This window comes from Panthera onca, chromosome B1 (assembly GCF_046562875.1).
Source record: "Panthera onca isolate mPanOnc1 chromosome B1, mPanOnc1 haplotype 2, whole genome shotgun sequence".
Lineage (NCBI taxonomy): Eukaryota > Metazoa > Chordata > Mammalia > Carnivora > Felidae > Panthera > Panthera onca.
Window position 1 is genome coordinate 503,411 of NC_138342.1, and position 26,799 is coordinate 530,209.

At 49.2% G+C, this 26,799-nt stretch overlaps 1 protein-coding gene across 2 annotated transcripts; it reads right to left on the bottom strand.

Annotated features, from left to right (window-relative positions):
- LOC132692796 (transmembrane emp24 domain-containing protein 11) lies at nucleotides 1–23,292 on the bottom strand. Of its 2 annotated transcripts, none has more exons than XM_060655587.1 (5): nucleotides 23,084–23,292; nucleotides 9,653–9,753; nucleotides 1,881–2,006; nucleotides 1,012–1,158; nucleotides 1–219 (listed from the first exon to the last, which is right to left on the bottom strand). In XM_060655587.1, exons 1-5 carry the CDS (start codon nucleotides 23,274–23,276, stop codon nucleotides 70–72), a joined length of 717 nt encoding a protein of 238 aa, XP_060511570.1. In that variant the 5' UTR covers nucleotides 23,277–23,292; the 3' UTR covers nucleotides 1–69. The 2 variants fall into 2 exon arrangements, with proteins under 2 accessions (XP_060511570.1, XP_060511569.1); XM_060655586.3 differs by lacking the exon at nucleotides 23,084–23,292 and adding an exon at nucleotides 15,474–15,765.
- Between the last annotated feature and the right edge of the window lie 3,507 nt (nucleotides 23,293–26,799).

Genomic DNA, 26,799 nt, shown 5'->3' on the forward strand with positions numbered 1-26,799 from the left:
TTATGAATACATATTGATTTATTAACCAAACATTATGCAAATTAGCAAGTAGTTTTCTTTGTTTACATCTTAAACAAGTTTCTTAGCTATAAAGAAGTCTTTAAGGTGTTTCATTTGGAAAATTCCAATTGCGATGAAGATTAACGTTTGTGCAAAAGCCCACCATAACACATTGCTGTTTGTATCTTCGCTGGTCATTCGAAAATTTTCTTCACGGTCCTATGTAGAAGAGAAATAGGCAGGTTTAGTTTCTTAAAGTATTTACTGTATGAATTTGAGGGGAAGGTGGTATATGCTTTGAAGATGTTTAATATGTCCCAGTTAGTATCTCATACCAGAGTGCAGTATCTGATTAAGCTGGGGCATGTTGTTAGCTTAACACCAGGACTAAGAATCAACCTTATAAAGCATGTTTTTGTATTTTGATGTAGAATGTCTGCTATTTGATCCATTATCTTTTACATTTATTTCCCAGCATTGAGCAAAGTGACAGATTTTCATCATCCGCGTCCTTGCTTCACGTTAGGCTGGGCACTCTGTCAAGCACCCCTGTCCTCCTCTTATTTTCCAGGCAAGGAAACTGGTGTCTGGAGACGACACGAGGTGAGCACGGGGGCAGATCTGGCCCCATGTGTGAGCAGAGTCCACTGAGCACAGTGACCCGGAAACACACAGTGTCACAAGAACAGAACTGTCATTTGCAGAGCAGGCACACCGAGCCTCTCCATGTACGTGGGGGACGTTGGGGAGCATTTATTTATTCGCTCTGTCGGCTCACGCCCCGAGAGCGGATGGGCCGCAGTCCCCCTTGCGAGAGGAGCTCACAGTCCAGCAGACAGTGACAAGGTAGTGACAGCTCACTCTTGCCCTTCACCCTGAGTGTCCCCACCGTGCTAGCTCGGAGAGAGAGACGGGAGCAGGCAGTCTATTCTCCCTGCAGTTTGGGGGCTTTGTCTCCAGAGCTGCGTTCCTGGCAGGAAGAGAGAGAGCAAGTCGAATGGGCAGACTGACCCTTTGATAGTTTTGTTCTTTGACTATTTGCTCAATTTGCTCAATTAGACGTTCCAGCTTGAAGCTAACTTCATTAACTTTGTCCTTCGCTTGAGCAGCGGCTGCATCAAGGTCGTGTTGTCCAACTCGGATCTCTAAGTGAATCCGCTGTACAAACAGTGACAAGGAAGAAACATGCTTGAAACAACTCCCCTCCACGTCTGCCTTGTGTCTCCCCGACTCCTCTCCTAGCTCTCTCCACCCCCCACCCCCCTGCCCCTTCTAGAGCAGGCCCCGCTTCTTTCTAGTCTCTCACTGGCTCTCAATCCCCTGCCGTACTCAGTAGTCTTTCTTGGTGATATTAACGCATCAGATGGTGACCCACGACCCAGAGAGAGTACTCACACCCTCCTGAACGTCAGATTTACCATTAGGCAAATGCCTTTGGTGCCGAGGGAATTTGATGACTTTCAGGAAATTTTTCTTTACGTGAAGCTTAATTTCTGATGCTAACATACAGATTCTCTTCATCTGCACTCAGCACCTTTAGAAAATAACCAGTCACCATCTGCCATGTAAGAGTTGTATTTATTGCAATTGCGTTGTTAATTTACCGTCCAGCCTTCGCTTGTTTTCAGGCCTGAACGATCACAGTTCTTTTAACGGTCCCTCACAATTCTTGTTTTTCCAGCCCTTTAATCAACACCGTGGCTCTCCTTTGAACCCCTTCCAAGCTGTGCAGCCCCTTCTGTGGTTGCTGCACTGAGATGCGGTCCCAGGACTTTCATAAGGCTCTAGCCAGTCGGGAGTGATGGTTCTGCATACCAGCGTCACGCCTGAGTAGCACTGACGCCTGTTCATCAGCACGGACACGGGAGGCATGTACTCACCAGCTTACTCCCTCCAAATGACACAAGCCTTGTAGAGTTAGATTCCAAGCAAATGATGTGTTCGCCAGGTGAATGTGAAGTAAAATAGAATGTTCCCTGTGGGCCATATAACTTGGACAATAACACCTAGGATTGAGGATATCCATAGTTTAAGTTTATTATTCTCTACTTTCCCTTCTTAAAAATAAATCTCCCCTATGTCATGTAGTAAGAATTGTGCTATTCCTAAAGAAGAAATGAAGTGGTTGATGAATGTGAAAATTATTTAGCCTTGTTGGTAAAAACAACACACACAAACACACAGTAAGATATCCCTTATTCGCTATCCGATTGTCAAAGATTTAAATAAAAGTATCCAGGGAATGTATTGAGAAATACTGTCTCTAAACACTGATTTGGGAATGTAAGTTGAACAGCCATTTTGTAGAGCAGGTCAGCAATATGTATTAAAACTTAAAATGTATATAACCATCAACTCAGTGGTTTTACCTATGGAAACTTATTCTATGGAAATGAACAAGTGGAAAAAATTATATGTAAAAGGATATTCCGTGTGGTGTTATTTGCAATGGTAACCTTGCTTTCTTAAAATTACTTTAATACTTTTTAGTAGGGGATTGATTAAATTCAGACAAAGCCAAATAAAGGCATATTACGTGGCCAAAAAAGAGAGTACTATACCCATACCTGTACTAAAGGTGTCCATGATATCCTGTGGTAGAGCAGTCTGTATAGGATCCTATTTTTTATTTAAAAAATCATTTGTAGGGGCCCCTGGGTGGCTCAGTCAGTTAAGTGTCCAACTCTTGATTTTGGCTCAGGTTATGATCTCACGGTTCGTTGGTTAAAGTCCCGCATCAGGCTCTGTGCTGACAGCACGGAGCCTGCCCGAGATTCCCTGTCTCCCTCTCTCTCTGCCCCTCCCCGACTCGCACTCTATCTCACTCTTTCTCTGTCAAAATCAGTAAATTAATTTAAAAAGCATTTGTAAGCTGTAATCATCAAGACAGTATGGTATTGGCACAAAGACACACAGACCAATGGAATAGAATATGAGAACCCAGCAATGGACCCACAAATGTATGGCCAACTAATCTTTGACAAAACAGGCAAGAGTATCCAATGGAGAAAAGTCTCTTTAGCAAATGGTACTGGGAGAACTGGACAGCAACATGTAGGAGAATGAAACTTGACCACTTTCTTACACCGTACACACAAATAAACTCAAAATGGATGAAAGACCTGAATGTGAGACAGAAAAACCATCAAAACCCCAGAGAAGAAAATAGGCAACAACCTCTCTGACCTCAGCCACAGTAATTTCTTATTCGACACATCTCCAAAGGCAAGGAAATTAAAAGCAAAAGTGAACTATTGGGACCTCATGAAGATAAAAAGCTTCTGCACTGCAAAGGAAACAATCAACAAAACTAAAAGGCAACCGATGGAATGGGAAAAGATATTTGCAAATGACATATCGGACTAGTATCCAAAATCCATAAAGAACTCACCAAACTCCACACCCGAAAAACAAATAATCCAGTGAAGAAATGGGCAGAAGACATGAATAGACACCTTTCCAGAGAAGACATCCAGATGGCCAACAGACACATGAAACAATGCTCAACGTCACTCATCATCAGGGAAATACAAGTCAAAGCCACACTGAGATACCACCTCACACTGGTCAGAGTGACTAAAATGAACAAATCAGGAGACTATAGATGCGGGCAAGGACATGGAGAAATGGGAACCTTCTCGTACTGTTGGTAGGAATGCAAACTGGTGCAGCCACTCTGGAAAACAGTGTGGAGGTTCCTCAAAAAATTAAAAATAGGACTACCCCATGACCCAGCAATAGTACTGCTAGGAATTTACCCAAGGATATAGGAGTGCTGATGCATTGGGGCACTTGTACCACAATGTTTATAGCAGCACTTTCAACAATAGCCAAATTATGGAAGGATCATAAATGTACATAAGCTGACAAATGGATAAAGAAGATATGGTTTATATATACAATGGAATACTACTTGGCAATGAGAAAGAATGGAATCCTGCCATTTGCGGCAACGTGGATAGAACTGGAGGATATTATGCTCAGTGAAATAAGTCAGAGAAAGACAGATACCATGTGTTTTCACTCATATGTGGATCCTGAGAAACTTAACAGAAGACCATGGGGGAAGGGAAGGGGAAAAAATAGTTACAAACAGAGAGGGAGGGAAGCAAACCATAAGAGACTCTTAACTACAGAGAACAAACCGAGGGTTGATGGTGGGTGAGGGAAGGGGAAGGGGGAAAGTGGGTGATGGGCACGGAGGAGGGCACTTGTTGGGATGAGCACTGGGTGTTGTATGTAAGCCAATTTGACAATATATTTTTTAAAAAGAGCATTTGCAAAACGCATGTATGTATGTTTCCAGAAGCTTAGAAGAAGACTGTATTCTTAGAAGAATACACACCAACCTGTTAGTTGGTTATTTTTGTTGGGCAAATTTGATTTACTGTTTAGCTAATTTCTATATCGTTTGCCATTTTATAAGAACAGGTGTAGGACTTCTAGTCTGTCATCAAGGAGCTTGGAGGTTGCCACTCTGTCCTAACAAGTAAAAAGATGAACAAAAAGAAAAGCAGTTCTTTTTAGATCTGTCAGAGAATTGAGGTCACAGGGTAAACCACTGCCCCCAACACTGGAGAGACCAGTAAATACAAAGAATCACAACTTACCAGAGCAGAAACTGTGGGCACCAGTACTGGGTTCCTTTTACCTGGTACATGATGTCCAGTTTTCATCAACCACAAATTTCAAGGACTACTACTAGATGGCCAAAAACATAGTTTGAAGAGACCGAGCAGGCATCTGAACCAGACTCAGACATTTCAGGGATACTGGAATGAGTAGACACCAGGCATTTGGAAAAACTGTGGTTAATGTGCAAAGGGCTCTCACGGAGGGAGCAGGCAGTATGCCAAGAACAAAAGGGTAATGTAAGCAGAGAGGTGGAAGTTCTAAGAAACTTTTTAGATGCTGTAACAGAAAGTAAGGATGCTTTTGATGGCCTTATTAGACTGGACACGGCTGAGGAAAGAACCTCCCAGCATAAGGATATGTCCATGGGAATTTCTAAAACTGAAAAAGCAAAGAGAAAAAAAGACTGAAAAAAAAAAACGGAACATAATATCCCAGAACTGTGGGACGATTGTTAAAGGTGTAACATTCACGTAATGGCCATACTGGAAGGAGAAGAAAGAGGAGGAAATGGAAGAAATCCCTAAAACAATAATGCCAGAATTTGCCCCTGGTTAGTGTCGGACACCAAGCCACAGAGCCAGAAAACTCGGAGAACACCAAACAGGACCAATGCCAAACAAACCAAACCAGAGAAAGACCCTACACCCAGGCATATGGTAAAACTGCCGATATCAATGATAAAAACATCTTGAAGCCAGAGGAGAAAAACACCTTCACTGTAAAGGAGCAAAGGTAAGAGTTACATCCGACGTCTCCAGAAACCACACAAGCAAGAACAGCATGGAATGAAATGTTTAACGCATTGAGCAAAGAAACCCACCAGCCTAGAATTCTGTATCCTGCACAATTCCCTTTCAACAGTGAAGTAGAAATAAAGATTTCCTCAAAGAAAATCTGAGGGAGTTTGTCATTGCTAGACCTACCTTGCAAGAACTGGTAAGTTCTCAAAGAAGAAGGAAAATGATATGGTTCAGAAACTCAGATCTCCATAAAGGAAGAGATCAGAGAAGGGCTAAGTTAAGGTAAAGTAAAAACTTATTTTCCTTAACTGATCTAGTAGATACTAGTTTGTTCAAATAATGACAACAATGCATTTGGTTATAGTTCACGGAAAGGGACAGGAGGGAGGAATCCGGCATGCTTGATTACTCTAAGGCATGTGCACCCCCCATGAAGAGGTATGGTGGTACTTGAAAGTGGACTTGTGTTGGTTGCAAATATATATTGCAAATTCTAGGGCAACCATTTAAAAAAAAAGTTCAAAAAGTATAACTGATATGCTAAGAAAAGAGACAAAATGGAATCACCTAAAATACTCAAAGTTGTGAAAGATTGGAGCTCCTGGGTAGTTCAGTCACTTGAGCATCTGACTCTTGATTTCAGCTCAGGTCATGATCCCAGGGTCCTGGGATAAAGCCCCATGGAGGTCTCTATGCTGAGCGAGGAGCCTGCTTGAGATTCTCTCTCTCCCCCTCTGTCCCTCTGCCCTGTGTTCTCTTTCTCTTTCTCACAAATAAAACCCACAAAAGATAGAAAAAGTGGGAGACAAAAATAGGAACAAAGAACAGGGCAGTGAATAGGAAATGGAAACAAACATGGTGAATGTCCATCCAGTGATACCAGTAATCACTTTGAATGTCAGTGGTCTACATGTACCAATTCAAAGACAGGGATTGTCAGAGTGGATCAAAACCAAAACTGTATGTTGTGTATAAGAAACCTTTAAATATAAAGACACATGTAGATTAAAAGTTACAGGATGGAGGGGGCACCTGGGTGGCTCAGTCAGTTAAGTGTCCGACTCTTGGTTTCAGCTCAGGTTATGATCTCATGGTTTGTGAGTTTGAGTCCCATATCCGGCTGTGTGGCGATGGTGTGGAGCCTGCTTGGGATTCTCTCTTCATCTCTCTCCGCCCCTTCCCCACTTGTTCTCTCTGTCTCTCTCTCTCAAAATAAATAACGTTTAAAAAAGGTTAAGGGATGGAGAAAGATGTATATGCTAACTAAGCTAACCTTACAAAAAAGCTGGAGTACTCCTATTTGGATACAGCAGACTTCAGATCAAGGAAGGTTATCGGGGATAATTACATAACAGAGCTTTACATAATGACAAAGAGGTCAATTATCCAAGAAGACAAAACAATCCTTAATGGGTGAGCACCTAACAACACAGCGCCCAGCTACGCAAGACAAAAACCGATAGGACTGCAGGAGGAAGAGGAGAACCCGCCCGTAGTCGGGAGGCTCTGACACCCACCCCTCTGTCAGGAGCGGACAGATCCAGCAGCAGGTCAGGAAGGACATCGTTGGACTCAACAGCACCATCAGTCAACGGCACCTAACCACCTAACGGATGTCTGTAGCCGACTTCATCCACCAACTGCAGAATATGCAAATTCTCAAGGCCACACTCACCAAGACAGCCCACATTCTGGGCCACAAAGCACACCTGAATCCATTTAAAATAGAGATCATCAACTACATTTCAATAAATAATAATGATAATAGAAACCATACAAAGTCTACCCTCAAAACACAATGGAGTTAAAGTAGAAATCAGTAACAAAGATAGTTGGAAGATGCCAAAATATTCAGAAATTAAACACACATTTAGAGATTAAGTACATTTTAAATTAACAAATGGGGCAAGGAAGAAATCCTAAAAGAAATTTCAAAATATTTTGAACCAGAAGAGGATTGTGGGAAGATGGTGGAGTAGGCAGCACCAGGAGTCTGTCTTGCCATCTAGACAACAATTACACTGTTAGAATCTGCCTGATGTAACTATTTTGGAACTATGGAGTCTATGGAAAGCTTGCAGCTTCCAGGGGAAGCCTTGGGTGGTAGACCGTGGTTAATTTTGGTCAGTGTCAGCTCTTAGCACAGTAGTAGCTACCCATCCCATCCCCGTGCGCGCCCTCATCCGCATCTGTAGCCCAGCCACATGGCAGGCAGCGGCGCAGGTGTTGCTAGAACAGCGTGCTCGTAGCGTGTGGAAGGAAGCCAGGGTGGCCGAATGACCTTGTCCTCCCAAGATCAGGGATCTGCATAATGGTCATTGAAGGGATCTTCAATAAGATTATCAGCAGACTTCTCATCAGAAACTTTGGAGACCAGAAGGCAGTGGATTGATAAACTCAAAGTGCTAAAAGAAAAACAGTCCAAAAAGCGCATGAAAAGATGCTCAACATCACCGACTGTTGGGAAATAATGGACAATGGGATACAAAATGCATGTGTTTGTATGGGACACAGATGTTGTTACTGCCTGCCCTACCAGCCGTGTTATTCCCTTGGGCTGTCAATCACATGCCGTAGGAATGGGGAGATGACCAAGCGGGGCAACTTAGAGTGCCCTGTGCTCCTAGACACACTGATCAGGTAACAATGGTCAGAAGCTTTGTGAAGGTGCTGATAAGGACCTTAAAAGGGGATCTTGTAAGAAATGTTGAAACTAGGGCTGTTTCTTCTTCCTTCAAATAGAGTTTTCTTGAAAATCAGGCCTATGGGGTGAGAACTTGGTCTCTTTTAGGCCAAGAAGAGGGCGGGGTATGTATTAGGACCATGATAAATATTTGTCGAATGCAGAATGAATCAAAATATTTTTCATCCCTTCTAGAAGGATGTATTGTTTCAGGGGGTGCCTGGGTGGCTCAGTCAGTTAAGTCACTGACTCTTAGTTTCTGCTCAGGTCATGACCTTGTGGTTCGTGGGTTCAAGCCCCAAGTTGGGCTCTGTGCTGACAGTGTGGAGCCTGCTTGGGATTCTCTCTCTCCCTCTATCTGCCCCTACCCACTCACACTGTCTCTCTCAAAATAAATAAAATTTAAAAAATTTAGAAGGGGGTATTGTTTCAGGCAACTATGTTTTTGAGGAATGAATCTTCTCTGTCTTAGAAACAGTAATTGGGATTTCTGTGACAATTTTTAGCTCAACTAAAATTTCAATTCCACACTTAATAAGCCATAGAGACATTTCCAGATAGTTCATAAAAGGACAAAGAAGAATTGGGTCTCAGCATAAGGGTAGGGAGGGGAGGTAGCTATGCAGACAGGAGTCAGGAAAGTGACCCCGGCAGAACCACCATTAGGCCGGTGCCAGGCGCACCAGGGGAAGGTGCTGTACCAGGCCAGGTTCAAGTGTGCCAACAGTCCAGCTGGAGTGGAGTCTCCACAGGAGCAGGGATGTCAAAATATCTCCTACGCTGGGACCAGGCAACCATCCAGTGTAATGAGAACAGGAACTTTCTGTCCCCTCCTCCCCAGAGGAAATGCCTGTTCTGCTCTGTGAGGCTTTGCTCCACCACGAGCACATCCGCAGGGCAGCTCCACGTCCAAAGGGAAGTAGTTCTTGCAACTGCGTTTGAATTCGTGGACTGAGCAAGTCAGTGTCTTGAGCTGGTGTGGTGGGGACTGGAGGTCTCCGTTACATCCAATGTACAGATGACAAGACAGGATTGGAGCAGTCAACCTGCTGAAGATTCAGCTTGACGGTCTATACTTGAACTTGGCTCTGACTCCAAAATTCGCCTTCTTCCCACTCGACCATGCTGCCTTTTCTACTCCTGTTAACCCCAAGGGGACCAAACAGACCAGAGGCTGCCACATGACTAAAGAAAGTGCCTGCCAGGGAGGAGGGCGGAGGCGCCCCTGTGGCCCTCCTGCGTGGGTGAGGCTGTGGTCCTGACAAAACCACAGGGATGCCTCGGCCCTGGGGGTCCCATCTTCCCAGCACGACCAGCAGACTTCAAGATGATGCGTACGAGGCCTAGCATTTCTATTATTTTAAAATGTTCTGCGTTAAGGTCTCTGCTCTTCAGCCAGACTACAGGCTCCCCGGAGGCGGGCACTTGCCACGTCTTTGTGCAGCGCCTCTATTCGGGGCTGTACACAGGAAAAATTGCAAACTCTGGTTGATGAGTGCCTATGCGGACGCGTTTAAAGTTTGTGGGGATACATGGCATAAGAGTTTTTAGCAAATGAAAACTTTTAGTGACGAAACATAAAAGAATGCTTTACCTCATCATTGTAGGTTGTAACAGTCACAAACATTCCCAGACCCGGAGCCGACTCTAGGAAGTCGTGTCTGCGTGTGTCCCATTGCTGGATCCTGAAAGTCCCTGTTGCACAAACGCGAGATGTTTATTACAAGATAGGGGTAAGAAATATTTACGTAACGTTAACTGATGAATGAATTTTCTTTTCAGTTGATCTGAATAGAAAACACCGTTAGCGTAAAGAGCTTAGGTCCTGGTGATTAGGTCCCGTGGCCGAGCGGGAAGGCCCCGGAGGAGAGAGGAAGGCGTGGGCTCGTGTTCACACGTGACTTCACCGCTCTGCACTCAGCTCCCTCGGAAAAAGGGGATAAGCTAAGTCCCTCCTAAGTCTCAGAGCTGCGAGGGCTGTTGAAAAAATAAAGAGCCGTGACAAATTTCTGCCTCGAGTCCCAGTAGCTGTGTCTGTCACCCAGCACAATTCCTTTGCTGAGGCCTAGGCGTGTCCTGTCGAGTCCTTCCTTCCCCTGCTGTCAAGGCTCCTGCTCGGGTCTGCGTCCCTGAGAGAGCCTCCCACTTTCTCCTTTGGGGCACAAAAGCGTCGTGTGGCTTACCTTTCCCCTTCAGCCCTTGCCAGGTACAATGTCAATGAAAGGAGTTCACATTTATTGAAAGACATTGAAAAATAGCTAGTAGTCCTTGTGTGTGCCAGGCACTGTGCTGAGCACTTAATGTGCCGCCCCATCGATTCTTGAAATGTGCTTCGAGGAGGCATTTCTATTCCTTCACCAAGTCAACTGATAAGTATACAAGGAGCCCCTTCCCCAGTGACAGCACCGTTCCGGGAGTGAGGACAGACGTGAACAAAATAGACACTATCTTTGTTTCCACGGAGCTCTCGTACAGAGAGAAACAGACAACAGGGAAATAAGTATACAATATTCAAGGACGCTGTAAGAAAAAGCAGGTGACAGGGATAGGGGACTTGGAGAATTCGACAGGGCAGTCGGGGTGCCCCCTGAAGTTTGAGTGAAGAACCAAAGGACTAGGGGAGTAAACGATGTATATAATTTCGTACTGAGTATCCTTATAGACATGTTTCTGTCTCTACATCACATTCAGTTCTAAGTATTTGCCAAGCATTCTAGAGAATTTACACATGTCGTCTGAATTTTCATGACAACAGGCGATACTATTTTTATGACAAGTTTACATATGACGAAACCAAAACAGAAAAAGTAATTTGCCTAAGGCCACACACCTAGCAAGTGGCAGAGTCAGGACTGAAACCCAGGCCGTGCAGTGTCTCTCTCCTACTGCCACACGATGCTGCCTCCATCTGGGGGAAAGACTGTTCCTTGCAGGAGTGTATGCAGAGGTCCTGGGGTGGGAGCATGCCTGGGGTACCAAGGAACAGCAGGGCTGCTGGGGTGAGGACAGCCGGCAGAGAACGCTAGGAGATGAGGTTGAGAGTATGGCAGGGGCAGGATCACAGAGAGCCTGCACATCCGTTGTTGGGATCGGGGAAGTAGTTATTTGGAGGAGTGAAATCAAGTGGCTTTCACTTCAAACTATTTTTCGCGTGGGGGCGCCTGGGTGGCTCAGTCAGTTAAGCATCCGACTTCGGCTCAGGTCATGATCTCCCGATTCGTGGGTTCGAGTCCCGCGTCGGGCTGTGTGCTGACAGCTCGGAGCCTGGAGCCTGCTTCAGACTCTGTGCCTGCCTCTCTCTCTGCCCCTCCCCTGCTCACACTCAGTCTCTCTCTGTCTCTCTCAAAAATAAACATTAAAAAAACTTAAAATATTTGTCATGTGGAGAAAAGACTGAAGGATCCAGAGTGGAAGCAGGGAATCGGGGTGACTTGGACCAGGTGTGAGTGGTGGATTCTGCATACTGTTCCCTAGTCTACAAGTTGGAAACTGAATCTCCAAGAGAGAAGGTCGTACAGCTAGTGAGTTGTAGAGGCAGAATTCGAGTCAAGGTAGTGCGATTCCAAAGCCCAGAACTACAGGCGCAGGGCCACATGGCCTCCCTGGATGGCGAGGAGACAGGTCCCTGACAGGAACGTCGCCTGACGGGAACGTCGACTGTAGGGAGCAGCCCCTGCAAAGTGGGGCACTCTGGGGGGAACACCGGAAGAGACCACCTCCTGGCATGGGAAGATCCACAGCAAAATCGCAAGCCCTGCCTGCACTTGGTCCTAGGCACCTTTTAACTGTCCTGGTCCTTTGTCCCTCCAGACATTTAAAAAACTGTATCAAATGCACATTGTATGCTGTTTCAAGGGTCTATCTCCAGGAGATCTTTTCAAAAGTATCATTGATGGGGACGCCTGGGTGGCTCAGTCAGTTAAGCAGCTGACTTCAGCTCAGGTCATGATCTCATGGTCCACGGGTTGGAGCCCTGCATCAGGCTCTGTGCGGACAGCTCAGAGCCTGGAGCCTGCTTCGGAATCTGTCTCCCTCTCTCTCTGCCCCTCCCTGATCATGCTTTGTCTCTCTTTCTCTCTCTCTCAAAAATAAATAAACATTAAAAAAAAGTTTTTAAGGATCACTGATGATTCTAGAAAAGATGGAATAAGCCCATTCCACCCTATTCCTTCTGCTAATGACAACCAAAAACATTGGGCAAAATGTGTAAAACAACAATCAGAAGACTCTGAAAGGTAGGAAAAAGGTGATTGGTTGAGAGCCTCAAGACTCAAAGCGCAACTCAGCAGTGAGTGTCCTCCAGCTGACCTGCCCTGGCCTGGGTGCTACAGCAATCTGCAACTGCAGACCAAACTCAAAGGGAGGGAAAGAGAGAGAGGGGAAAGAGAAAGCTTGCTCAAGAAAAACCTGGTTTCTTTAGCCAGAGGATCTGGAAGGGCCTGCAGGATGGAGCCCCTTTGGGTACACCTGCCCTGCCCCAGATGAGTACCATGAAGGAAGCTGCACCCCTCCCCACTGGATGCTTCACGCGAGGGCTGGGGTGGGGTCCTGGGGAGATGCCCACCCTGTCTGAGGGCTGCAGGGAGGCGTGAGATGCACAGACGGATCTTTTCATCTGCCTATGAGGTTCCGCGGGGCACATAACAGAATTAACGCGGCAAAAGGCGCAGTGGGAGAACAAAGCAGAGGACGCTCTCCCATAGAGGAAAGGGGGTAGGAGGGCTGTTGTGAACAGAAAGTCCATTGGAGGAAAATGGGAGCTGGAAGTGTAGTGCTTTTCATTGGCTGACCCCTGGCAGTCTCTCATTGGCTGGGCTGTAATTGTCTCTCATTGGTTGGGCTGTGGAGTCTCTCATTGGCCGGAACTGTTGCTGGGAGAGGAGGAAACCTTCCTTCCTTCCGGTGGGCTGGGCAAGTAGTAGCTACAGTGGAATCCGCCCGCAAGGTGCGTCCGTTCCTGTTGGGTCTGCAATTGACCAGGAGTGGTAGGGCTGAGAGCTCCCCTGGGGCCACCCGACTCCATTGTAAATGAGGCTTCCTTTTACTCATTTTCACAAGACAAATATATATATGGAAAATAGAAACCATGCATGACTGATAACGGAACAACAGGTTGAATGACAGTATACTTCACATCAGAAACATGGAGGCCGGAAGGAAGTAGCACATTTTCAAGCGTTGAAAGAAAACAATTGTCAAACCACACTCTATATCCAGCGGAAATACCCTTCAGAATGAAGGCGAAACATTTTTAGGTCAAGGAAAACTAAGAGAACTTTTTCACCAGAAAACCTGCCTTAAAATAATTTCTAGGGGCGCCTGGGTGGTTCAGTTGGTTAAGCGTCCAACTTCGGCTCAGGTCATGATCTCACAGTTCGTGGGTTTGAGCCCCGCATCGGGCTCTGTCCTGACAGCTCAGAGCCTGGAGCCTGCTTCAGATTCTGGGTCTCCCTCTCTCTCTGCCTTTCCTCTGTTTGCTCTCTGTCTCTTTCTCTCTCTCAAAATAAATAGACATTAAAAAGTTAAAAAAAAAAAAAAACTCGCTAAAGGAAGTTCTTCAAACAGAAGGAGAATAATAAGGAAATTTGGAACACCAGGAGGGAAGAGAGAATGACAGAGTAACTAGGGAAATGATGACAGAGCATTCTCTATTTTTAAAATTGTTTGACAGTTGAAAGCAAACAGTATACATAATATTGTCTGATGTGATTCTCAAAGTATGTAGAGGTTACATTTAAGACAACTATATTATAATTTTTTTTTTTTCAACGTTTATTTATTTTTGGGACAGAGAGAGACAGAGCATGAACGGGGGAGGGACAGAGAGAGAGGGAGACACAGAATCGGAAACAGGCTCCAGGCTCTGAGCCATCAGCCCAGAGCCTGACGCGGGGCTCGAACTCACGGACCGTGAGATCGTGACCTGGCTGAAGTCGGACGCTTAACCGACTGCGCCACCCAGGCGCCCCTAAGACAACTATATTATAAAGGGTGGGGAGGGCAAAGGCACTTCCATGGTCATAAGGTTTGTACGTTCCTCTTGAAAAAATGCAAAATATCGATCCTCATGGACTGTGATAAGTATGTGCATTGCAATCCCTAGAGCAAACACTACTAAAACTATACAAAGAGGTATAGTGAAAAATACTATAGATAAAGCAAAAACGGGTTATTATAAACACTGAAGTGACCCACAGAAAGGTAGGAAATGGAAAACAGGAACAAAAAACAAAGGGAGCAAACAGAAAGCAGTAAAATAGCAGACCGGAATCCAGACAGTATACATTGCATGTAATAATTACGTTAGAGGTAGATGGTCTAAACAGATTAGACCAAGATTGTCAGAATGGGTTTTCTTTAATGACCCAACGAGTACGCAGCGTATGAGGAAATCACTTTGATATAACGCTGTATGTAGGTTAAAGGTAAACGGATAAAAAGGGTAAATCATTCTGATGTTAATAAAAAAGCTTGGGTGGCTCTGTAAGTATCCAGTAAAGTGGACTTCAGAGCAATGAAAATTACCACGGGCAAAGAGGGACATTACATAATGAGAAGGGGTCAAGTCACTCAGAAGACGTCACCCTTAAGGCATAAGCGGAGTGTGAGCGCCCACGAAGTAAAACAACCGAGAGGAGACCACACAGGCACTGCTGGAGTCGGACCACGCTGGTCAGTAATGGAGAGAAACCTGCAAGGAGGTGGAAGCGGGAAGGACCGCCAGCCGCCAGGACCCGCCGGACACGCAGTGCACGCCCCCCGGCAAGAGCACAGTAGGCCCTTCTCTTCGAGTACTTACGGAACTTTCACCAACTGGAGCAAGAAAGCCCAGAGCCCGATCAGGCAGGCACCTCTGCGGAAGCAGCTGAGTGTTGGGGGGGGGGGGGGGGGGGGGCGGGGGGGGAGCACACGGCCAGGCAGACGGACCACTTTCCAAAGTGTGACCACCTGGAAATCTGTTTCACGAGCTTCCCATTCTGTGAGATGAGCCCCGTCTTCCTCCCGGCCCACTTCCGGCACGCCTGCCCCCGCCTCTCCGATGGGAATAGTCAGCGTCTCCGTCTGGCCACCACCAAGTGTCTTAACCCCTCCGGAACTCACCCTTGCTGCCTGTGTCTCCGAGCGGTTAGGGTGTCCCCGCTTAGTCAAGCCGCCCCCCCCCCCCCCCTTTCTCTGGGAGTTTGCTCCTGTCGCCATTCCTACCCTTGCCCATACTGGGCCATTCCGGTCAGCCTGCCAACTGGTCTAGCGGTCAGGCGTACGTTCTGTAAGGTGCTAGATCGGGGAACATGCTGTGTTCGTCTTGCGTGGGCCTCTTGGGCCCGGCCATTAGCCGAGAGCAGTGTTCGGCTCTATGGTAGAGGCTCCATGAGGTTCTGTGACACGTTCAATGAAGATTTTGAACGAATGAGTACCAGTGGGGCTCAGCGTCACGACGCCAGTGATCCTGGCGGCCGCCTGAGTTGTCCGAATGAGTGGGAGTGGTTTCCGTTGGCTTCGCCTGGATCTGCGGCCCCCAAGGTGGGAGGAGGGCAGGCGGGGGGTGTCATGCCCCTGGGAGGCCACCAGATGGCAGTGGAGAAGCATTGTTCGGGGGCCGGCGGAGGTGGAGGGAGGTCACCACCGCGGGATGGAACGTGGGACAAAGGCGGGGACAGGCTGCCCCGTCACGCTTCTCACCGCACATCGATTGAGCGGCGGGGAGTCCTGGCTAGGAGCTGGGACACGGGCAGGGCACTGCCCCGCTCTATGCCTCAGTCTCCCCTTGAGTAAAACCGCATAATAACGGGTGTATCCCGAAGGGGGTGAGGAGTTAAGTGAGTTGGCATTTGCAAGTTGCTCGGTGCAGAATTTAGCCCGCGTGAGCGCTGTGTAAGCACTTGATGACTTATTTCTGCCGTTGTTATTGGGCTTCGTGGGCACTGACTTCTCCCGCCTGCCGCTGAACCCTCCGACCCTGCAGTGTTGGTAATGACACCCACTTGCTCAGGTGTGGAGCCTGAGGCTGAAGAGGCGAATGGCTCATCTGAAACCATCCAGATGATAACAGGCCAAGCCAGGATTAAAACTCAGCTTGAGTTCCAAATCGAGGGCCTTGGCCCCCTCGCTTCAAACCACACCACTCACTCCGCGGCCTCGGTCTCTGTGTGCGTGCGTGTGGTGTGTGTGCACGTGTGTGCGTGGCAAGTGTGGCGTGTGTGCGTGCGTGTGCGTGTGCACGTGCGTGCGTGTTAAAGCTCAGGTGTGGTTCACACAGAGCTCCCGGCCGACCTCGCTTCCTAGGCGCCCTTCCAGGGTGTTCCCTCCAGGGAGCCCTGGTTGGGAGCCGCTGGGTGCCCGGCAGGCAGAGTCCCTTCCCGGGCCGTGTACACGCAGCTCTCCAGTCCCCCGGGGACCCCGTGCACACCCTGTCCAGGCACTCGGCCCCGCCCTGTGACCCCTGATGTGGCTGTGCCTTCCACCCCAGACTGTGAGTCTTCCTGGGCTGTGACTGGGGGCCATTTGATTGGTACTAGACTGGTCAGGTGCATTCACCGTAGGAAGTTTAAAAAGCAAAAGTCCCCTCGAGAAGGTTTTGGTGATCAGTATTGCCCTTCTGGTCTCTCTCCTGTAAATGTGTGTTGCATATTTTGTAAGAAGTGAAGGCAACCTGTGAACTACCTGTGACCTGATTTTCCCACCCAGTTATGTGACCGTCTTCCGGTAGACCTAACTATTCTGCTGTTACCTAAAGTGAAGTCTACACAGAGAGCTGAAGAAAGGCCCAGTGTTGTTTGTCAGTGCTGAGCATGAGCGGAAGAATGGAGGCACGGGAGGCCCCGCAGCGTGGTGGTCGACGGCCCGGTCGTCTGGTCGACCCCTGGTGCGACCTGGCACAGAGAGCCAGCGCCCTCAGGAGTAGCTTTGAACATGGAGCGATGTCTTCTAGAACGTTCCGGGTTCCCCGAGGACTCTCTGTCTTCCTACACACCGGTCAGCCGCATGCAGACTCCGTGTAGGGGGAGCGCGGTGAGGTGGGTGCGGCCGACGGAGGTCCTCGTGACACGCACACCGTCAGCGTGTAGCTCACACCTGCATCACCCTGGACGGAAACCGTCCGCTTCCCAAACGCCCCCGCTCACTACCTAACTCCTAAGGGCGACCGCCATTCTGACTTGTACAGACGCACGGGCTGTGGACGCGCTCTGGTGTCCACACGCGTCAGCGGGTCCGTCTGCGCCGTCATGGGCAGGACGGACCGTCCGGCGTTGCTGCCCCACGAAGCGGCTACGTGGCACCTGTCTGTCGGCGGCCACGTGAGCAGGGTCCGGCTTGGGGCCCTTACGAGCGGCGCCGCGTAAGTTTGGCGGCACGTGGACACGGGTGTGCGGCTCTGTGGGGAGCGTCCCGTGGCCTCGGCGGTGGTGAAGCTCGTGCCCCGTGTGTGAGGCTCTGCGCCTGCCGTACACGTGAACACTCGGCCGCTTGCCGGGGGTGGTGGCATCTCGCTGGGCTCTGTGCTTCCCACCGACGAGCAGGGCGAGCGCCTGTCCGCCACTTGCCGGCTCTTTGGGTCTCCCCTGTCACGAAGTGTCTGCTGGGCTCTCGCCCGTTTCTCTGTCCCGCTAACGTGAGCCTGTCGTCCACGGCGGTTTGCCAGGTGGTGGACACCTCCTCCTCCACGTTTATCCTCGGGAATCGGCGTGTTTTCACTACGGAGAAGTGGCTGGAAGCACAGACGTTTCTCCCAAACCGGCGGCGGGTTCGCAAAGGGCTTGCGGCACGGTGTCGGGTGGCATTAGTGACCTCTGGGGCCAGAAGCGCGGGTCCTCGCCGGTGGGGGGGAGGGGGGACAGCTGCCATGACTCGCAGGCGCACGTGGACCACATGTTGGGGCCGCTCCGGCCCCCTCACCCCCCTCTCCCGGCTCGGGCCAGCCTCAGGGGGGACCTGACCTGACCCAGCCCTGCCGTGGGCGCGGCCTCCACGAAGACGCGAACGCAGCTGCCCCAGGGGAGGGCGAACAAAAGCACTCGCGGAACTTGGCCACTTGTCCTGCGTCCCATCTCTAACGCCCCGAAGAAAATGCAAAAACCCTGGGTATTTGGGCAAAGTGAATCCTATCCAGGGACCTTTTTTTTAGAGAGAGAATACGAGTGTGCCCAAGCAGGGGAGGGGCAGAGAGAGAGGAGAATCGCAAGCAGGCCCTGCACGGTCAGTGCAAGCCCGCAGGGGGGCTCCGTCTCACAAACTATGAGACCAGGACCTCAGCCAGCCAGATGCCCCATCTAGGGACCTTTTGAACGGGAGCGACCAGGAGCAAAATTTCTATTGGTTCTGAATTCTAATTGTTTTCTTTTTAGGGAACAGTCTCTGGGGCGCCTGGCTGGCTCTGTCGGTTGAGTGTCTGACTCTTAATTTCAGCCCAGGTCATGATCTCACGGTTTGTGAATTCGAGCCCCATGTCACGCTCTGTGCTGACGGTGTGGAGCCTGGAGCCTGCTTCAGATTTTCTCTCTCCCTCTCTCAGCCCATCCCTGTCTCTCTTAAAAAAAAGAAAAGAAAAAAGAACGGTCTCCCACACTATGATCACTGTGCTCCAAGGTGCATGTCTCTCTCTCTCAGTGCCTGCTTTTCACGAGGGACTAACAGCCTTGTTTGAAAAATGTCTCCAAGGACCAGCAAGTAAAACTCATCAGGTCAGCAGTGGTAACACACAGCTTCCCCCCGCCCCCCTCAGCCCCTGCCTCTGCCAGAGCTCCCTCCCTCTCCTCTGCTTCTCAGGAAGTGTCCTTCCTTTCGGGGGCGGGGGCCGGGCGGGGGGATGTTGAGCCAGAGTCAGGGCCGCACCTGTTCTGGCAGTTTAGGACAGAGCCTGGGAGGCCAAGTTGATAAGGCCAGAGCCAGAGCCCGGAAGGGTGGGGGCTAACACTGCTGAACACCTGCGTCTGGTCACGGGCCACGCCAGGTGCTTCGCTGCTCCAGGGCAGGTGTGAGCTCTGGTTTACAGATAAGGACACAGAGCTCCAAGTCACCAAGCTATTGGGCAACGAAGGTCGTTGCAAAGCATACCTCTTTGACACCAGAGGCCGGGCTCTGCCTGACGAGGCGCCCCGAGCTGCCTCCACCCGGGGAAGGTCGATTCCTCAGACCCACTGCAGGCTATTTATTTGTAGTCCCGACAAGCAAAAACACTCCTTCCGGTGGATTTGGATGACCGGCCCCGAGGTCATCTCTCTCAGACTTTCTAGATGGGTGTGTTTCGTTGGATCCCATCGTACCTCAGAGGTGAAGGCAGAAGGAGACGTCACTGTGTGCTCTCCTGGACCGGGGATCTCAGACGTGGCCTCAGAGCCCCACAGACCCTGGAAAACCTTAACATGTTTGTTTTCATTTTAATGGTCGCCTAAAAATTAAATATGAGCACATTCTGGGTTGGCGCCTCTTAACCAAGCAGCGTTTGGCACGTGCACTCACAACCATGGGCGCCCTGAGGGAGCGTCAGGGGCTCACTTCGTGGACACTGGAGACTTGGTAGCAGTTCAGTGAGGCAGGCAGTGGAAACAGAGTCGTTTTCTGGCTCAGGCAGCACAGGCACCCAGAGCTCAGAGAACCCGGCCCACAGCGGTCAGGAAGGGATTCACGCTGTAAGCAGGTGACCTGAGCCAAGGTCCTGGCTGTAGATACAGGGGCTGCAACACACAATGAACAAGAAAGCACAGAGGGTGCAATGAAATGTCCTCATAAAAGGGATTTTTGGAAGTTTATTTCTTTATTTTGAGAGAGAGAGAGAGTGCACGCATGAGCAGGGAAGAGGGGCAGAGAGAGAGGGAGAGACCCAAGCAGGCTCTGCACTGACAGCATGGGCCCAATGCAGGGCTCGATCTCACAAACCGAGATCCTGACCTGAGCCAAAATCAAGAGTCATATGCTTAACTGACGGAGCCACCCAGGTGCCCCATAAAAAGGAATTAAAAAATGTTTTTTAATGTTTATTTATTTTGGGGAGACAGAGAGGCAGAGTGGGGGAGGAGCAGAGAGAGAGGGAGACACAGAATCCGAAGCAGGCTCCAGGCTCTGAGCTGTCAGCGTAGAGCCCAATGCGGGGCTCGAACCCATGAAGCACAGGATCGTGACCTGGGCAGAAGTCAGATGCTCAACCGACTGAGTCACCCAGGCGCTCCCCATAAAAAGGAATTTTTAATGAAATGTTTAGGGATTGTATTTTGGGATATGCTATTACATTATTTGGCACATCAAAGTAATGGGCTGATGATTACAGATACAATCATAGTTAAAGGAAAATTTTTTTAAAATAAAGGAAAAACAATGACAAGAATAGAGACGTAACTGATGGCTCATCATGCTCAAAATTCTTTTAGAAGAAACTCAGAACAGTCAAGTAGGAAACCTGCAAAATATCTTTCTGTTATCAAACCCAATATTGTTGATTTGTATGTCTCTTTGACTCCAGTAATACTTGGTTTCTTAAAGTCTACTTTGCACTTTCTTTTGGTTCATACTTACATGTATGTCTTTTTCCATTCTTTTACTTTCAAGCTCTCCTTATACTTAAAGTATTTCATTTTGGGGGAGCCTGCGTGGCTCAGTCGGTTGAGTGTCTGACTCTTGATTTCAGCTTAGGTCACGATCTCACGGTTTGTGAGTTAGAGCCCCGTATCGGGCTTGCCCTGACAGTGTGGAGCCTGCTTGGGATTCTCTCTCTCTCCCTCTCTCTCTGCCCTTTTCATGCTGGCTCTCTCTCTCTCTCTCTCCCTCTCTCTCAAAATAAATACATACACTTAAAAAAAAAGAAAAAAGAAAAAAATTAAAGTGTTTCATTTGGGAACAGTATATAGTTGTTTTGTTTTGTTTTTAAATCCAGCCTGATGACCTTTGTCTTTTAGGTGGAGAGTTTTGTCCGTTTGCACTTAATGTAATGTAAAATGTAATTGGGTTTACGTCTACTATATTGCTAATTGTTTTCCATTTATCCTGTTTGTTCCTTGTTCCTCATCCTTTCTTTCTTGCCTTTTTTGAGGTGGGGGATTAATCAAGTATTTTTTTTGTCCATTAGCATATTATGGGACTTGAGGACTACATTCTCTCTCTCTCTCTCTCTCTCTCTCTTTTTTTTAATGTTTTATTTATTTTTTGAGAGCGAGACACAGAGTGTGAGTGGGGGAGGGGCAGAGAGAGAGAGAGAGAGAGAGAGGGAGACACAGAATCCAAAGCAGGATCCAGGTTCTGAGCTGTCAGCACAGAGCCCAACACAGGGCTCGAACCCACAAACTGTGAGATCGTGACCTGAGCCGAAGTCTGACGCTTAACTGACGAGCCACCCAGGCGCCCCTCTCTCTTTTTTAATAATGGTGTTTTATAATTGGTGGCATTTAAAATTTTTTTAATTTTTTAATTTATTTAAGTAATCTACACCCCCCACATGGGGCATGAACTCACGACCCCAAGATCAAGATTCGCACACTCTACCAACTGAGCCAGCCAGGCTCCTCAAGGCCATATCCTCTTTTTAAAAATATTTAAAAACATGTGTCCTGACGCGTTTCCACAATTTCCCTGTAGTTAAAGCAGACTGTAGGTGGCTGAGCTCTGGCCCTAAATAACTGCACGGGGGCGACGGCTAAGAAGACCACAGAGGAGGCAGAACACAGATGGAGGCTTGAGGAGGCAGGGCGAGGGGCAGTCAGAATTGGAAAGAACCAGAGCAGGACAGTTTGGACGGGGAGCCAAAGAGGCTCCTGACTCAGGCCTCCGGGGGGCCGGCACGAGACCTCCACGTATACACCACCCTCTGGCTGCATTCGCCTTCCCGCCTCCGACCCCTCCGGCCGGTCAGGTGATTCTCAGGCTCCCGCCACGGGTGTGCCCGGGACACGTCCATCCAGCTGGTGGGCCGCAAGGTAGCAGGCAGGGTGGGCGGGCTGCTCCCGTCCCTCTTACTCCTCCTCTGCCCCCTTCAAATGCAGGTTGAAATTCACAGATTACTAGGAAAATGGCCGCCGGCCACGGAGCTCGTCACCCGAGTCACGTGTCCCCTGGGAGGCGAGCCGGGGTCGGGGGTGTGTTCTGTGTGCCTGGCTGCATTCTAAGAGCTGTACAAATATTAATTCAGTCGCCATCACAGGAAGAAACAGGTGTCATTATTATTTTTATCCCCTTTGACAAAGGAAGCAGACAGCTTCCGTAGCTTGGCCAAGGGCACACGGCCTTGGATCTGCGTGGCCCTGCTCACGCCACACGGTCCCAAACACCACTCGGAGTTGCCACAGCAGCGGGGGCTCCCACGTCAGGGTGAGTGGAGAGAAGCATTTGACACTATTCAGCGTGAGATGGGAATCATGATCTGCACTTACGGATTCTGCTGTGTTCTCCCTTTTGGCGTGAAAATCAGGGAACCTGTTGCCAATTTTACCTGAACGTTGGAGGTACTGTATTTACCATGCGATTCTGCGGCCCTGGGCACCTGTTTCTTTCTCAGCAGGCCAGGGCAGCTCAGCTGAACGGAGACGAGCTGGGAGGCGGTGTGGGGAACGTGCAGAAATCTCCGTGCCCATGGCCGGCTTTATGGACGCTTTGCTTGGAAAGCGTCTCAGATCTGCGTACCCCTGCCCCCCCCCTCCAGCACCACTCCCCACGGGACACCGTGAGCCTCCGGGGGCTGAGGCTCAGAGACACCTTAACGTGTGCTGATTCATGCTATTTCGCTGCACCAAGCCGGAGACATCACTTACCTTTGAGAATTTGGCCACGGTTAGCATGATTAATGGGACCAGAAATTCTTTTCCTTCACGAAACCCGACGACCGGAAAGACCAATCAGGCTTGGACTCTGTGGTGCTGTGTCTTTGTTTCCCGGTCTATGGATTATGCGGTTCACTCCCAAGGCTACTTTCGGGTCAGGTTCGCAAACCTCGATACACTCTCTCAAGAGGAAACCACACAGCGTGCTGCTCCCCGCCAGACAGCTCACGCAGCAAGAAACCAGCACGGTCCCGTAAGGCGACACGCCGAGTGGAGCTACCCACCTGTCAGCAGGGTGTCACTGGGAATGTCTTCTATTATGCACTTCTCCTCTCGTTCCCCTGCGTGGAAATAAAAAGCCGCCGAGAGTGAAAAGTACAAACCGAAAATAAATGTTAACGTCGGCATCTCTGGGTAGCGCTCTCCTTGAAACGGCTCGATCACAAGTGCGCTGCTCCGTGGGCGCTCGTCTTCCATTGGGCAGTTCTGTCGATTGATTTCTGTGAGAAGTAACATGTGGCGGCCGCCCTTGGGCGGGTGACGGCAGCAATTCCCAGGGAACAAGATAAAATGATGTCTGAACCTGGGGCCTCTCCAGGCACGGTGGCCTCACAACTCCTTCTGATCTCTTTTTAAGGACTTTGAAATGTGACGAGGGGACGAAAGACAACGCAGGGCCAAGGGACCAGCACCGTCGAAACCCTGAAGCACCACCGGCAACAGCCCCGCCCTCGCGGTCCTGTCCCCGGTCCCTGGTGGTCCCGCGGTTTGGCAGGGGGGGGGGAGGGGGATGTGAGCTTTGTGCCAGGGGGTGAGAACCGAGGGCAGGGGTGCAGGGGAGGGGCGGTGGGTGTGGACGAGGAGGAGGCGAGAGCCCGGTTTAACTGAGGCCTGGCTGTGAGTCTGAGCTGCGATCACCCAGTGTGGCCCCTCAGGTCCTTCCAGCTCTGGTAAACAATGATTTCTTCTTAAACCTTTTATTTTGAAATAAAATCTGTCCCCGTCACCCAGCTCCCCCCAGTGGTGACACTCTGTGGAGCTCAGGGAGCTCGGAGCCGCTATGGACACCGGCAATTTGACACCGTGGGGGGACAGGTGACTGGCCCACAGAGCTGACGGGGGTTTCACGGGTTTTGTACACCCTCTTTGAAAAAAAAGCAGGGGTACCTGGGTGGCTCGGTCGGTTAGACGTCTGACTTCGGCTCAGGTCACGACCTCGCGGTTCGTGGGTTCGAGCCCCACGTCGGGCTCTGTGCCGACAGCTCGGAGCCTGGAGCCTGCTTCGGATTCTGTGTCTCCCTCTCTCTCTGCCCCTCCCCTGCTCGCACTCTGTCTCTCTCTCTCTTAAAAATAAGTAAATATTAAAAGAAAAAAAGTTGGGTGCCTGGGTGGCTCAGTCGGTTAAGCAGCCGGCTCGGCTTAGGTCGTGATCTCACGGTTCATGAGTTCAAGCCCCGCGTTGGGGTCTGTGCAGACAGTTCAGATGCTGGAGGCTGCTTCCATTTCTGTGCCTCCCTCTCTCTCTGCCCCTGCCCTGCTCACACTCTGTCTCTCTCTCTTTCAAAAATAAACATTTAAAAAACATTTTTAAAGAAAAGAAGTTAAAAAAATAACAATAACAAGTGTGTGCGGGGGAGGGGCAGAGAGAGGGAGACACAGAACCCGAAACAGGCTCCAGGCTCCGAGCTGTCAGCACAGAGCCCGACGCGGGGCCTGAACTCACAAACTGCGAGATCGTGACCTGAGCCGAAGTCAGACACGTAACCGACTGAGCCACCCAGTCGTCCCTGAACTTTTTCTTTTTAAGCTTATCTATTTATTTTGACAGAGAGACAGCACAAGTGGGGGAGGAACAGAGAGAAAGGGAGACTCCCAGGCAGGCTCCACATGGCATTTGCAGGGGCGCAGAGCCCGATGCGGGGCTCAAGCCCACGAACTGTGAGATCAGGACCTGAGCCAAAGTCGAGAGTTGGATGCTTAACCGACTGAGCCACCTGGGCGCCCCATTTCCTGGCTATTTTAAAGCACATTCCTGACCAGACGTCATTTTTACCCATCAGGACTTCGATGCACCTCTGACCTGTAAAGACTGAAAAACAAGCCATAAAGCGCCACGCTGTTGTGAGCACAGTTGTGATGACCTAACAAAATTAATACGAGTCCTTCCTGCCATCCAACACCCAGATCATAGTCCGTTCCCCTGATTGGGAGGGTCTCTTTGCCGTTGATTTGTTTGAACCAGTGTCTAAACAGGATCCACACATCGTACTTGATCATGTCTCTTAAATCTTTTGTTCTCTTGGGTCCCCCTTCCTCTCAGCCAGCCATTTTTCTCCCAATAATTCACTAGAAACAAGGTTGCATGGCTCAGAGCGACCTACATGCCAGGTGTAGGACTGACTCGGCACAGCACACACCCCACACGCACATGAATCTCCCAGGGCCGCTGGGACGGGCGCCTCTGGGTTCTGGATTCTGGGCCCCACACTGCCGCTGTGGGGCCTCGTCTGCATGGTGAGGCTTTTTTTTTTTTTTTAATGTTTATTCATCTTTGAGAGACAGAGCATGAGCAGGGAAGGGGCAGAGAGAGGGAGACACAGAATCCGAAGCAGCCTCCAGGCTCCGAGCTGTCAGCACAGAGCCCAACGCCGGGCTCGAACTCACGGACCGTGAGATCATGACCTGAGCCGAAGTCGGACGCTTAACCGACGGAGCCACCCAGGCGCCCCCTCACTTGTCTTCTTGAATCCTCTCGCCGCACCCTTCGTAGCCTTCACCGTGTGAGTGCTTCACTGCCGGGGCTGAGGTAATTCCCAGGCACGTTCTTCTCTTTGATGCTTCTGTGATTTCCTTTCAGATCGTCCATTGTTCATGTGCAGAAATGCAGCTGATTTTTGCGTGTCGACTCTGCGTCCCGCCCGTTTGCTGCAGTCATACTTAGTCCTGAACGTCGTGCGTGTGTGTAATCTTTGGGACTCACACATATAAAATTATATGAGAGAGGACTTCACTTCTGCCTTCCCAGTGTGGATGACGGCTTTTTTCTTGCCTAACTGCTCTGACCAGAGCTCCCAGGACCGTGTTGAACAGAAGCGGTGAAAGCAGGCATCCCTACCTTATTCCTGATCTTAGAGGAAAAGCTTTAACTCTCACCATGAGTAGGATGCTTCCTGTGGGTTTTGATACATGGCTCCAATTATGTGGGACAGTTTACTTCTATTCCTAGTTTTCTGAGTGTTTTTATCATGAACTTTTGTCAAATGCTTTGTCTACATCAGCTGAGATGATCACGTGGTTACCCCCTCCACTCTGTGGAGGTAACGTATTACACTGATCAATTTTCACATGTTGACCCTCCTTCCATCCCAGGAATAAATCCCACTTGGTCATGGTGTGAAGTCCTTTCAATATATTGCTGAATTCTGTTTGCTTGTATTTTGTTGAGGATTTTGCATCAATGTTCATAAGGGATGTTGGTCTGTAGTTTTCTCACAGTGTTCCTGTCTGGCTTTGGTAGCAGGGTAATTCTGGCCTCGTAGGATGAGTTGGAAGTGTTCCAAATTTTTTGGGAAAAGTTTGGGAAGGACTGATGTTAATTCTTCTTTAAATATTTGACAGAATTCACCTGCGAAGCCAACAGGTCCTGGGCTTTTCTCTGCTGGGAGATTTTTGATTAGTGATTCAGTCTCCATACCAGCTGTAGGTCTATTCAGACTTCCTGTGTCCCTGTGACTTAGTCTCCGCAGGTTCTGTGTTTCCAGCAATTGGTCCGTTTCATCTAAAGGGATCTGATTTGTTGGTGGACAACTGTCCACAATACTTTCTTACCATCCTTCTTATTTCTGTAGAATCGGTAATAATGTTCCTGCTTCGTTTCTGGTTTTAGTAATGAGACTTCTCTCTTTGTCTCTCAGCCCATGTATAGCTAGAGGTTTGTCAACTTTGTTGGTCTTGTCAAAGAGGCAGCTTTTGGTTTCATGGATTTTCCCTGTTGTTTTTC